Raw genomic sequence first — 14,704 nt, 5'->3', positions numbered from 1 at the left:
ATGTTTGCGGCCCTCACCGATGTAATCTTAATAAAACGCTATAACCTATACAGAACCGTGCAGCCCGATTCAGTTTCCTAAGATTACTCATATCACTCAAACGCCACGGAGCTAAAATCTCGTGCAAACCTTGAAAGTCTTTAACCGCGTCGCATAACAACACGTCTGTGCCTACTTTTCAAGTTTTAACACACGTCACCCTGTACTCCTGCCATCAAGCCAGCCCATTGTCATTCAGATCACACCCATGAGGACGAAGTTGCATACCCGCCAACTTCTAGAACCACTGCGCACCTTTCTTAATTTTTTTGTCAAGGCATCTCAAGACTGGAATGGCCTTCCCGCTGTCGTACGTTGAGCTCCATTTCAGTATCAACGACTTCAGGGCAACGATCGAGAAATTGTATAAGATTTAACACGTCTGGAATAGCTCACCCCCCATGTAAAACGCCTCCTCTGGGGCCTTTGAGGCATTGTAAATAAATAAATAAACAAATAAACAAATAAATAAATGAACTAATTAATTAATTAATTAATTAATTAATTAATTAATTAAAGTAATTAATTAGTTAATTTGTATTTTTTACATATGTTCATTACAAATAATATATATTGTTACTATATTAATATTAACAAAAGCAAGTTGAAAGTCGCTTCTGCGGTGTCGCACAAAACACAGTGCCCTTCTTTCCAGAAGCAAGCCATCATCACTCCAGCTGTGACGCCAGCCGACACATCTGCATGGTGAGTTGTAAAATGAAGTTGAAAGAATTATATAAATCTTTTAGGTGTATTGAAAGCTTAGCACGAAAGAAGTGCAACAAAATATTGGTTTGTACACAGCAACCGTAGTAATTTGGTGAGCGGAGGCTAACAAAAAAAATGGAAAGGAACATTCTGTCAACATAATTAAACACTGCAAGGAGAGAAGGAACAGAATAGACAGAAAGAGAGGGAGGTTAGACAGAACAGGGCAAGGAAGCTGCGCTATTGGGTCAAAAAAACGAGTTACAGAGAGTGGACGACACGAAATTCTTTTCGTGTCTATAGCACCATCTCAGTATCTTGATATTGAGCCCAGCTTTGTTAGCTGCCTTAGTAGGGAATCTTGTTAAGAGGAAGATTTAGCTAAGAGGCTCCTATCTAAATACACGTGAAAGAAGAAATCGTTTTTCTCTGCAATCAGTGCACCAAATTTGACAGAGTTTGTGGTATTTTTAGAAGAAGTTAAAACCTAGTTACTGCTAGAAGCGAATTTTTGGTTTAGGCCATCAATATAAACATTTAGTAAATATCTCAAAACTTTCGAAAGCTAAACCATTAAGTTTTCAATTTTGACTGAGCAATAAAAAATCGTATCAGAATTCTGTAAATTTCATCTTATAGTACATCTGAGGCGGACAGAATTGACATATTATACATGGCTGTACAGCTCGCCACTAATATGTGGGCAGGACTTTTACAAAACCATTGTAAACAATAGAACGAATTCATTAATATATTAAATTCGTCTTTTTTTGAGACGTTAGCGGATGCAGTATAGAGAACTGCGATATCTGTTCTTGGTACAGAGTTACGTATATGTAAATGTGCTGCTATTTTTTTCAAGCTCGTCGAAATCTAATGCGCAACAAGCCTTAAGCTGTTTCGTGCGGTGTTTGCTGGAAAGAACATTCGATGTGAGAACGATCAATCTTCTTTTGAGAAGTAGAAGAAGTGGGAGTCATGTTGGTTTGTGGAAGTATAGGACCTCCATGGAGTGAAGGGTAGAAAGGCTCTGCTTTTCTTTCTCATCTTGCCTATCGTGACTGAGCCACTGGTCTCTACTAAAACAAGCCCTTTAGTTTCTCACTGCTCAATTAGCGCGGATATTTTCTCAAATACATGTTTGGACTACCTCATTAATATGCCTCACGTTCTTGAAGAAAACAAGACGATGTCTGCGCCATCCAGTGAACATGAGAAGAAGGCGAGCGCTAGAAGGACACTAATGAATCGGACGTACTCAATAATTGTAATTACATCCAGAAGAAGAAAACTTAATTTAGGACCACCTACGCAACTGGGAACGTTGCGGGCTAAAGCGCGAAGGCGCGGACTGCAGCTCTATTCAGTGCGCCGACGTCGAGCGGGCGCTATCGAATCATGGCAGGTGATGACACGATTGTGCTTCCGAGGATCATATTTTAACGCGATAGCGTTAAGGAGCTCGTGTCGCAGAAAAGCCGGTGTCGGCGTTGGCGTCGGCGTTTGCGGCGTTGACCGTGAGCGATAAATCACGGCAGGCGCTTCATAAATAAAAAGCAACTTCCAAGATTGGCCCGGTGGGAATCGAACCAGGGTCTCCGGAGTGTGAGACGGAGACGCTACCACTCAGCCACGAGTTTTTTTTTTTTTCTTTATTGCCTTTTCACAAACGCAAACAAAAAGATCAATTACACGACATGTACATATCCTAAAAACACCAGCCACAGCTCGGCCAGTGTAAGATGTTTAGAAGGGCTTCACAGAAGCCAATTGGTCTAGTACAGGAAGCCATTCCGGGGGTTCACATAGTGCTCTGAACAAGTCGCGTGTGTATATAATGCTCTCAACAAAATAGTGTCTTGCTGAGTGAGCCTGTATATGACAATGTCTGATGTCCATTCTCGTCTTCCATACGCTGTGCATGCAAAGCAGCATTAGCATATCACTCGGCGCTTCCCCTGTTTCTGCACGTGGAAGAAACCGGATTCCAAAAGGGCTTATCGGCAATTCTTTTTTAAGTGTTCTTTGTAGGACGTCCCACAGAAATACGGCGTCATGGCAGTCAATAAAAATATGCTCAATTGATTCTGGCTTATTACAGATTAAGCAGTTTACCGACCAAGGTACAGAAAGACCTTTGCTTTGTAACCATGGCTTTACAGGGAGAGTGTCAGTATGTAATTGAAAAAAGAACGTTTTAGCAGAGGGTCTCACTGGCATTTTTTTAACGCGCTTTAGCACATCGCGCTCAGGACCTAGCCTGTAGGCAGCTCGGTAAACCGGTAATGGTAAAAATACATCGAGAATATCAGAATACAAACGCTTTTTCGTGACATCACACAAGTATTCATATGAGAACCTTGCCTTGAGCAGGCGTACAGAAGTAACCACTTCACGCAAATAAGGACTGAGCGGTCCAGCTCCAAAAGAAACAGATGACACGACAAAGTCAGATAGATAATCCTGCAATCGTGCTTGGATCACAGTTCTCAAAAACACATCAGTTTGGTCCCGCACAAAGAAGAATCTGCTTACTAGCTGCTTGAAAAACAGGTGTGAGAGCCCTAGCCCACCATTTTTCACCTTGTGAAACAAATTGCACCGGCTTGTGCGCTCCCATTGCGATCCCCAAATAAAGGTCGCAAACACTCGGTGGATTTTTTGAACCGAAGTTCTTGTCATGGCCATCACTTGCAACACGTAGAACACTTTTGCAATTAAAAACACATTACAAACGGAAGCTCTTGCGAACATGGAGAAGTTATGGCCACCCCATTTATCGGTAGCATTTTTGACGCGTTTATTTTCCTCAGACCAATATTCATCAGCATTGAGGTAGTTATTTAGTGGGACACCGAGGTAATTTCCGGGGGAGACGGTCCAATTCATATTACAGTACACCTCGGGGCTGCTCTGCCAGTTGCCATGCCAAAATCCAAGGCATTTCGACCAACTGATCACGCTACCAGTTGCTGTGCAGAACGCCTTAGCAACACTGACAACTTCCTGCACGCTTCTAGCATCAGTGCAAAACACGGCTATGTCGTCCGCGTACGCTAAGACCTTAACTTCACTGCTGAAAAAAGTGAAGCCTCGAATACATGGTGTTGCAAGCAAACGTAAACAAAACGGCTCCAAGTATATCGCAAAAAGTAGAGGGGACAACGCACATCCTTGTTTCACACTCGACCGCACAGGAATTGACATACTTAATTCTTTGTTGATCACTAATTTGGCTGTGCAATCATGATACACCATTTTAACGCCTTCAGTAATTACAGATCCAACATTTACGTGCTCCAGCAATAAAAACAGAACTTCATGTACAACTTTGTCGAACGCTTTATGTAAATCTAGCTGAATCATAGCTACGCGGTCATGCATTGCGTCACAACATTCCAGAATACTTCTTGCTATGTGTATGTTTGTAAAAATTGTTCTACCTTTAATGCCACAGGTTTGATGCGGGCCAACGAGGGACTTAATAACGTTTTGGAGCCTTCTAGCTAACACTTTCATGTATATTTTATAATCTGTATTGGTCAAACTAATGGGACGGTAGGACTCAACTGAAAGTAATTTTGCAGGATCGTCAGTTTTGGGGATCATTACTACGTGCGCTGTCCTGAACGAGAGAGGCGCTTGCTTTTTTTCATAGCATTCAGCGATCACTCGGTGTAAAGCCACTGCCATTTCTGCCTTAAAGAATTTGTATACGGCTGCGCCCAGTCCATCTGGCCCAGGTGACTTGCCATTACCCAAGTCATCGATTGCCGCTTCAATTTCGGCCACGGTAATTTCAGATTCCAGTGATTCTCTAACCGTGTCCTCTAATCTTGGCATAAGAGTTAGAAAGTGGGCTTTGAAGTACTCGCGGTCATAAATTCTTCCTCCAAGAAGTTCGGTATAAAAATCAACAAATGCACGTTTTATTTCTTCGCTTTCTCGGGTAATTTTGTTGTAATAGCGAATTTCATTTATCTCCTTATTTGCAGCATGCTTCTTTTCTTCACTTAGCACACGCTTATTGGGCGTTTCGCCCAGCCACAACTTTTCAGTGCGCGCCCTTATCATTGCGCCGCGGTACTTATCTTCGTCGATCAACTCGAGTTTCGCTTTCACCTCTCGTATTTCTTTTTTAAACGCTCCAGGCACTTCATGTTCTACCCCTAACATGTACACCAGTTCACTGTGTAACTGTTCCTCTTGTTGCCTTTCCTTGTGACGCAATACGCATGCTCTATCGATGGCAGCAATTTTAAAGTCGCATTTAAACTGCTCCCACACTGATATGAAACAGTTGGTTTCCGTATGCAGGGCATTTGAAAGATACTCCTTGGCTCTCGTGACAAACAATTCATCTTGCAGCAGTTTTTCATTGAACTTCCACAGGAACCAATTAAACTTGACACTCTTTCGTTTTTCGCCAATCGTAATCGAGACCAAACTATGATCGCTAAAACTGAGATATTGTGTTTCATAAGAGGAACACAGTGGTACAAACTTCGCCGGTACGTATATTCTATCAAGCCTCGCATGGGAATCACCTTGAAAGTGCGTATACCGTGCTTGGCCATCTCGCGTCATTGCATAACCAATGTCCTCAAGCTCTCTCTCATTTACTATCGCGTTCAACAGCTCAGCGCTTCTATCACGTACTTTGAGGCTCGTCGTTTTATCTTCAGCTGTACAGACGCAATTGAAATCCCCAAGAAGCACAACATGTCGTTCTGTTTTCAAAAATCCTTCAGCATACTTAAAAAAAATTTCGCGTTCATGAATTTTGTTCGGTGCGTAGATGCAGACAGCGCGCCACAGTAGACCAGCAAAAATAAAATCACATGCTACAAGTCTCCCACTTTCGCAGGTGGACACTTTTTCTACAACCGATATGCTATTGCGAATAAAAATGACGCAGCCTCCTGACCGTCCAACAGCATGGCACACACATACACTGTATCTAGATCGAAAAACTTGAACCATCTGTTCTGTTTGCTCCTCACTCTCAATTTTTGTTTCTTGCACAGCCAGAAGGTCAACGTCATTCTCTAAAAGCATGCGACTAATCTGGCACTGCCGCCTGCGCGAACACATTCCTCGCACATTCAATGTCGCAACGCGTAGGCTAGATTTAAAGTTAGACGCCATCTCATGGGGTTGCTTGGCCAAGCGTCCTACTCACATCGAAGCTGTGGGGTTCTTGTAGTCATCGTTGAAGGCTACTGGAACGGGTCCTCCGCTAGGGCGGAGGCGTTTTAGGGGCCACCCTACTGCCAGGCGGCACGTTCGGCTGCGGTTTGCGCATAGACCGCCGCGTAGTCGATGCCTTCGTTGGAGGTTCGCCGGTGCCCGACGCAGTAGTTATTCCTGCATTGCCAGTGTCTTCGTGAGCACGCTTTGCAGCGATGCTTCCGGTCGTAATCATCTCGACGTCCGTTGCTTCCTGGCCGACTTCTTGCGGCAGTGACGATGACGCGCTTGCTGCGTTCACGCCTGCGTCGCATGTCGCAGTCTCTGGCTTCGTTTCCGGGGCTGCAGCCAAGGTCTCACCCCCCAGGGTCGCTTCCTGGACAGCTCCTGGGGAGGGTTCAAGGGGCTTTGCAGGAGTCTTCGCCACGTCGTTGTCCTCCCTGCTAGCTTCTTCGGCATCTGCGGCGTCCATCATGTGTTCGGATACTACGTCCCTTTGGAGTGGGCCTGTAACGCTGGCATAAGAGCGCACACATTGGGAATCATCGTGGCCGAAGCGACGACAGACCCCACATCGTGGAACGCGGCACTCTCGCCGGATGTGTCCGATGCCACGGCATCGGAGGCAGAGCGGCGCTCTGCCAGGAACGAAGACGAGCGCCATATCCTCAGCAACACGCAGTTGGTGTGGTAGGTCGTCCACAGTGAGGCCCACATTTAATTTCAGCGTCACCGAGCGGGTGGTTGATCCTTTGTCAATGCAGCCCTTGACCTTCCACTTGTCTCTGCTAATTTCCGTCACTTTTCCAAACGGCGCCAAAGCCACTCGCACGTCTTCGTCCGGTACGCCATGAAGCAGCCAGTATAGCTTCAGTCGGACACCTCGGTCGCGCGGGTCGATGACCATGCAGCGGTGGTCTTTAACGTTGAACGCTTCAGCTTCTAATATCTTCCTCTTGCCTTCCTCGTCCTTAAACGTCACTGCCCACAGGTGATTCATTTGGTATGCCCCGAGGGCCACCACTTCCGGCATCAACGAAAGACGTGCAAGGCTATCTCGGACATGCTCCACTCGATATGGCCTGGCTTTCACATCGGCATGCAAAAAAACGGTGTTTAAAACAGAAGCACCTGTGGGCAGATGAGGCAGAACAACCTGGTAGTCTTCAGCCGGCTTTTCAGTACACCTGATACCACGGCCCACACGGGCCGCTGAAACCGCCCCTACAAGGGAGCACATGATAGCACGTCCTTCCACTTCGGTAGCCAAGACGCGTCTGCTCAGCCACGAGTTCGATGCTTCCAAGCGGTGCAAACGCGCCTCTAGTGAATGCGGTGTTGCCTTCGAAACGAGCCGTGGAAAGTTATAATGCGGTGTATATCGGTAATTATGAGCATGTAACGTACAGAAGTCGCAATTACACGAGTTGCGAAGTGAATTTCCGCTGCATTTCTTCTGCGCTTTCCGCACACGCAGAGCCATCTTGCGGCAAACACAGAAGACTCCCTCCTCTCAATGTACGGCGCTGCCCCGACAGGAGGCGCGCCGCGCCCGCATTGGGACCACTGCCAGGCGCGTCGCGGGACTCCCTCTCCCCTGACGGCGCTTCGCCGTGCTCCCGGTTTAGATTACTATCTATCTCTCTGCCCGTGCCGATCACGACGTTTGGCTGGCGTAGATCGTTTCCCCTCCGAGACACCGAGTTCTTTGGTTCGTTCCGTTCGCTCAGGCGCACGTTTCGTTGCCGCGCCGAACGCTGCGTTGCTCGACGCTCACCGCGTGATAGGTGGGCGCTAAGTCCGATGCGGGGCGCATAGTAAGTGATCGCTGTGCCGTAGCGCATTGTCTTATACCCCTTGGCGGGTCGACGGGAACGCTGTCGCGTCCCACTCTTGAATGCGAAGCTTAAGCGTCCTCCAATTTTTTTCCCACTGTTTCGTTCCCCTGTTGTAGCATCAGCAGGGTTGCTGAGAGGTGCAATTCTGGATTGCCAATCTGTTCGCAGTAAGTTCGAATGCTCCCTGCATAATGAGAATATTTCTTGCTCCGTAAATTTCCCGCAATTGACTTGGAGATTTCAGCGATGGACGAGCGCCCAGCGGACGCCGGTGGAAATCAAAGGAACCAGGGGAGCGAGCTTATCACAGTTATCGCTTTGAAATGGTTTCGGTTGTCTCTATAGCTATAAATGTTGTGTGCTGGAGGATCCCGGTATCCAGGACAAAAACAGCAAGCTGGGCGAATTGAGAAGAAACGAGCAGCTCGAAACGCATAACGCACAAGGATTCAGACAACATAGTGCTCATGCTGTGCGAATCCTTGCGCATCGTCGGTTTCGCGGTGTTCGTCCAAGAAGCCAATATCCAGGGTGCGGAAAGATGCGATCGATAATCGGCGGCTAGCACTCTTAATAAAGCGATCACGAATACCAGGACCAAGGTGCGGTTGGAAAAGTTCAGGTAATGTGTGGCATACCGCAGTGTGCATCAACAAAACACCACCCAAAACATTTTCATGGCGGTAGTTTATGGCTAACGTCAGCTTACCGTTATCTTTGAGAACAGACCTGCCATCATTTAAGTCTGCTGGTACTAACATATTGGGCGTGAACTTGGGTGATACAAACAGGTTTGTAAATAGTTTACAAACAGGATATTTACAAACTGGAATGTAAATAGTTCACTTGCGGAAGCACTCTGCATCGTTTATTGGGTTAAATAACTTTGAAGTCGTTAAACACTTTATTCTGTCCAATCAGGTATGGTTTCCTTTTGGAGTTGATTCCTCTTTTGGCAGCAGTAAAGCCGTACTTTCAAGAACTGTTAAATGTTTCATTTGGCGGAATAAATAAGACTATCGTAGAAAAAATTATTCCCAAACTTCACTCTAAAAATATTTAGTGCCAGAAATTCTGCACACGTATACATCAATCTCACGTGATGAGCTACAAAGTATTGTTCTCTATCAGTATTCGGGCTGTATTGACACCGGCTATTCAGGGTTCGAAACGAGACTTCTAGACGCTGTCTATCGATATCAATGGCAATAAAGTAGCTCGGCAGCGGCTCCAGCCTCGCAAACTTGCAGGCAGGAGTAAGACTGTTTTCATGGTTCTTACCGACTTCATACTCTTGAATGCCGGATGTGACCGCTCGTGGTGTTCCATAATTTGATTCAATCTTGGTCTCTTGCGTAGCGGAAACGTCGAAAGCATGAAGGCCCAGTAAGTGAATCAGCTGATTGCGTAGTCGCCCATTGCGTAAGGTGCAAATTAATAAATGGCCAATGAACAACTTTCCCAATACCAGAAGATGTACTTGATCTGTAGACAATGCTGCTCTGATCGTGTGAGCGAAATACTCCGCTGCATTCTACAGGACACCTACAATATAATATTAGGTTACTTTCACAATACATTGCTTTGTTCCACCACCTGCGGATTCGGAACGGGAGCCTTGAAGGCCCGCGTTCGTATGACGCTCGCGTACCATGCGTTGGGTGCACGCTGAGTGACCCCAAGTATTCAAAGTTAATCCAGACTGCCCATTGAGTCGTGCCTCCTCATTAGATTTTGGTCTTGGCACGTAAAACAACAAAATTTTATTTTATTTAGTTGTCTGTGGCTGACGAAGAGCAGTCTGCAAACCTTTTCCCATGCAACGGGTCCAGGTGATCGTACAGAGGCTTTGACGGCGATATTAGCGGCAAGTGGCAGAGCACGCAATTCACCACAAGAACATCCAAGAGTGACCGCTCCAGTGTGCACCATCGTTCTTCAGGCCACATTAGGTCGCGATTCGAGCGAGAAAACGATGGTGCCTACAGCTCAACATTGTCACGTTATTTCAAAGGTTGGCTATTCAATGTCGATCGTACGTATACTTGTTTGTCTTAGCTATATGCACAAACCTATCTGAACATGCTCTGATGCATGTGATACAAAAGTCTCAAAAGCATGATACTGCGAAAAATCTATTTAATGGTGCAGTATTGCACTTGGCTACACTAATGAACACAACACTCTACATGCCTCTGGTGGCCTGCTGTTTCTTTCTTTCATGACTGTCATCCTTGTTCACTAAGTACGATAGTATTTCAAGTGGTTCTTTTGTTCCAAGTTTGGGAGTCGGTCAAGAATCCAGTTGTGAAGTATGCCACGTGTATCTGTACTGCAATGAAGATGTTTTTTACGAAGTTAGTGTCAGCGACTTTTATATCATACATTACTGAGAAAGAAAAGAAAAATACGCCGATTCCATGCACTGCGGGAATCGATGTAAGCGAAGCTTTCTATGCTGTTTGCACTGATTGACAATAATTAGCGGAGATGTTGACAGCAAAAGCTTAATTTCTTTGACGTTTAGTCCAATGCAAGAGCGGTGAGCTCATGGTAAACGTTAGCTTGCGTGCACCATTGCTGTTTTTCCGCGTAGTACGCAGAACACACAGGGAGGCGCGTTTACTTGAGATGTTCTTGTGTGCTATTATTCGACCCCTCTGAGGGGGTAGACCATTGTCATTGCCTCACATGGCACATCACATTCGTTACAGAAGTGCTAAACTATATTTGAAAAACGGGGCTGTACGTGACAATATCACAATCGGGTTATGAAGCACACCGTAGTGACGGACTCCCGATTCATTTTGACATCCGGGTGTTCTTTAATGTGCAACTAAACCTAAGTGCACGGGCGGTTTGTATTTCACTCTGTCAGAATGCGGCTGCCACGGTCGGAACCGAACCCACGACCCAGCCTCAAAGATACCGCGGCGCGCACAGACATGCTGATTTGACGTGCGACCACTTCCGCAGTGTCGCTTCGAGCCTACGGTGACTTAATGCGGCTTTGCGTCTAAGCGCCCAGCCTGAGTTGTCCGCTTGACAAATTTGCATTATTTCTCAGCAATAGCTGAAACGTACCATACCGTACCTTCAGCTTGCCCCCAACAGCAGTCGTGTCTATGGTAGCAACATTTCCTTGCCTTCTCACACATTTTCCTCCCCTCCCCTGTAGGGAACTGTGAGCAAAGAGTGGAAGGCTATTTAGTATTCACTCGTTTTGTGACTGCATCGATTCTACCCATTCTTGGCGTCTCTGCCATTCTTTCTATCTCCCCTGCGGACTCGCGCGTTAGTAGACGGGTAAGCGCTGCACCTTTGTGCAATGCTCTTGCGGAGAGGTCGCCGATAATTACAGGTCTCAAGAGGTTAATGTGGCGAAGCACAGAGAGCTCCAGAGCCCACTGTGCACGTGCGACGCGATGGGAATTACCAAACGAGTTTCTCGCGTCGCCTTTCTTCTCTGTTATGCTTCTGCAATGTGTATACACGCTCCGAACCACTCCTCGAGCGCGCGTGCAAGACAGCTACAGTAGTGTGCCTCGATGTCAGCACCGCCATTTACGGTGGTGATATCTTTGACCAAGTGTCCTGAATTTCAGAACAATCTATACTTGTATAAATGCAGAAAATCCTGTGAACGTGCTTAATCTCTACTAATTCCAACGGTTCAGCCTGTCGAGGTGTCCAAAAGCTTAACGCGCCAAGCGTCTCAACGCACTACCTTGTCCTCGAGAAATTATGAAGGGTGTTTCCGGTGTGCAAGCCTCTCACTATCGGGTAACTGTGCTACAGGTGCTCTGCTCCAATCCCTCCAACGGGCAATTTTAATAACTCTCAAATATTCATTTAATTCACAGTACTTTGTTGAAAGTGACGAGTTTACAAAGTCACGAAGCCCTCAGAAAAAAAAGTCGAAGTTTCACCCGAAACGCGAAGCATCGTATGCGATAGCAAATTAGTAGACAGCTATACGAAGTAAGCATAGTAGCTTTATTGGCCGTACAAACCGGTAAGCATTCGCTTACTAACTAAATTATTTTGATTATAGGAATATTGCGTATAACATGTCAAAATCGTGATTTAATTATGAGGCACGCCGTAGCGGGGGACTCCGGATTAATCTTGACTACCAAGAGATGTCTAACGTGCTCCTAATGCACGGGACGCTGACGTTTTTGCATTTCCCCTCATCGAAATAAGGCTGCCGCGGCAGGGATTTGATCCCGCGACGTTGTGCTTAGCAAAGCAATACCATAGCCGCTATCCTCGAAGGCGGATCACTAAATTAACAAGCGTGGTGTCACGCGTGCACAGGCAAACGTGAATACATCTCATTCGATGAGCGCGGACCCTCGCTGTCGAAACACTGGCGTGAGGAAGAGCGGCAGCAGCAGCGAGCGAATTCACCTTCGTGCTGACTCTGACTTCAACGCAATATAACCGACGACGCAGCGTACACCAAGCTATGAGCCCACAGCGAACCTAGGCTCTGCACTCATCGCAGATCGCTTTCCAGATGAGATCTGCGCAGACGTGCGCGGCCGCGCCCATGCGCAGCAGTAGCCGGAATAGAACGCCGCCCCTTCTCCCTCCAACAGGTGCTTTGCGCGCGACGTAAGACGGCGCGCTTCCTCCCCTCTTTGCGGCCTTGCGACCGCGAGATTGAGCCAGTCGGCTCACCCTGACACGCTTTCCCCCGCACATACAGCACCCGGCACGCGGCCACAATGTTATTGCCTTTGGACTTTACACGCAACATCATGGTGACGCTGGCGGCAGAAATGCGCCTGGAGTGTCCATATAATTTTTATCGCAATAAAGCCAAGAACGAAATTTAGACAAATATTTTTACTAGCCATCATTCTCACGGTGGTTGAACCGACCCGCTTGCAACTCCCGTGGACACCAGCGCCAGAGTTCTCTCTTGTAATTATATTATGAAACTCCATGAATGGATGGATAGAGGCTACATAGGCCATGTATGCTAACAGTATTGCGCTGCCCTTAAAATGCCAAATCCTAAAATGTCTTGCTCTTCATCTTAGGCGATTTAACGTTCTCGTCCTTAATTGACTGCCCAACAACGCCCCCCTTCCCCCCCTCCCCAGATTCCTTGGTTCTGCACGAATGAAGTGTTCCATTGTAAACCTGGCGAATGGCTTCAACTAACTTGAGGTCTCCTATTTCTGAAACTGCCCAATAATCTTGGCGCACAAACTGCGTGCGTGCTCCTCGCGCACGCTACCCGCTCTCAGCAAAACACTGTAGCCGATCTGGTAGATCGCCTCTTCTTTTTCGTTTTGGTCTGGTTGTTAAGATCACGACCATATTTCAAGTCGCCCGGTTGTCGCTGCTTGTACGCTTGCAGGGTTTTTGTTCTTGCGCACGCGCAAGTCTCTTGCGTACCCGTGATCTAAAGCTGTCTAATGGCACCGAGCGCATTGCGGGCCAACTATAAACGCGTCGATCGTGCAGCTCGTCGAGGAAGCGGGTCGGTGGTGTTGACACTGCTGCATCAACGCCGTCTACAGCATTCGGCCGAACGCGGTGTAGTGTGCGGCACCGAACTGTCCTCCATATTTCCGACACGCGCGGAGTTTGCGCGCCGTCGAACAAGGGGGAGGCCTTCTTGTCGGCGGTTTGCGCGTGAATGCGTCCGTCCCCGTTTCCGCGGCCTCTCTTTTTCCTAAAGCCCTGCCCGAATCCATTTCAGGTCTCCATTGCGGCCAGGCAGAAAAGTCGACGAGAACAAGGAGTCGCAGTGCCCGCGCCCAACTGAGGCCCTTTCTTGCATGTTTTTTTTCTTTGTACCCACGCTATCTATGTGTTATTATTATCATAATCTCAGCTGTTGGATCTACATTCAACAATTCCAGATAAAAAGAAGAAAACGCATTTATAGCTGCACTCAAGCGCGCTGCTATGCAATAGACCGGTTTGGGAAACTATGCCACCTCGGCTATAGTATATGAACGCACGCTTTGTTCTTCTCCGTATATCTTTTTATTGCGTCCATTACAAATCGCCTCTTGCTCGAATCCCGCATCGCAAACTTGTCATCGTTCGTCTGCCTTACCTCTCCTCCCCTTTCGTACAAAACGCGTTGAATCAAAAGGAGCTGCATAGCAGTACGCAGTTTCGAATGCTGTCTCTTTATGCCTGACGCTCATAGTCTAAAGATCGTGTTCGACGCCGCGCCAGTCGGGTGAGGGCAATTTTTTTTGCATGACATTTACCGAATTGTTTTTTTTTTCTTTTTTGATGTTACGCATTCCATGCTTTGTAGCAGGCACACTATTTGCGCTAAGTAGGTTCCTGCATGGCCTCATTTCAGGCCGCCTCAAGAAAAAAAAAATTGTGCCCACTGGGCTTCGAACGAGCGCCTGTTAGCTTATATAGCACTTGTCCTTACTCAATGGGTTATATAATCTCTATTTTTCTCGCTTCTTTGTCGTTTACATCAGCACAAGATATACAAAACATATAGAAGTCTTCCGCGGTTCACAGGCTGTATTAAAGGGATCATTTCAAAATAGCTATTAAAAATGCCCACTGGGAACGTTCACGTAGTCCGCGGTGTTGTTTTCACACACGCACCACGTTTTCAATAAATTTCTGTAAACTGAGCTCATATTTGCCTGTGCTTTCTTAACTATATACGTCTGTTTATTAAGGCGAAAGCCTTTGATGCCTCATGGGTCGAAAAATCCGTTGTCCGACGTTATATGGTACCAAAATTCAAGCATACCCGCCATGGTTGCTCAGTGGCTATGGTGTTGGGCTGCTGAGCACGAGGTCGCGGGATCGAATCCCGGCCACGGCGGCCGCATTTCGATGGGGGCGAAATGCGAAAACACCTGTGAACTTAGATTTAGGTGCACGTTGAAGAACCCCAGGTGGTCGAAATTTTCGGAGTCCTCCGC

At 46.8% G+C, this 14,704-nt stretch overlaps 1 protein-coding gene across 1 annotated transcript; it reads right to left on the bottom strand.

The window, feature by feature from the left end:
- Positions 1 to 4,719: 4,719 nt before the first annotated feature.
- Positions 4,720 to 7,207, bottom strand: LOC135907166 (uncharacterized). The gene has a single exon (XM_065438837.2). The coding sequence runs from the start codon at positions 7,175 to 7,177 to the stop codon at positions 5,987 to 5,989; it is 1,191 nt and encodes a 396-aa protein (XP_065294909.1). The 5' UTR covers positions 7,178 to 7,207; the 3' UTR covers positions 4,720 to 5,986.
- Between the last annotated feature and the right edge of the window lie 7,497 nt (positions 7,208 to 14,704).

This window comes from Dermacentor albipictus, chromosome 4 (assembly GCF_038994185.2).
Source record: "Dermacentor albipictus isolate Rhodes 1998 colony chromosome 4, USDA_Dalb.pri_finalv2, whole genome shotgun sequence".
Lineage (NCBI taxonomy): Eukaryota > Metazoa > Arthropoda > Arachnida > Ixodida > Ixodidae > Dermacentor > Dermacentor albipictus.
The sequence above is the reverse complement of the archived record's forward strand: the minus strand, read 5'-3'. Positions and strand labels throughout refer to the sequence as shown.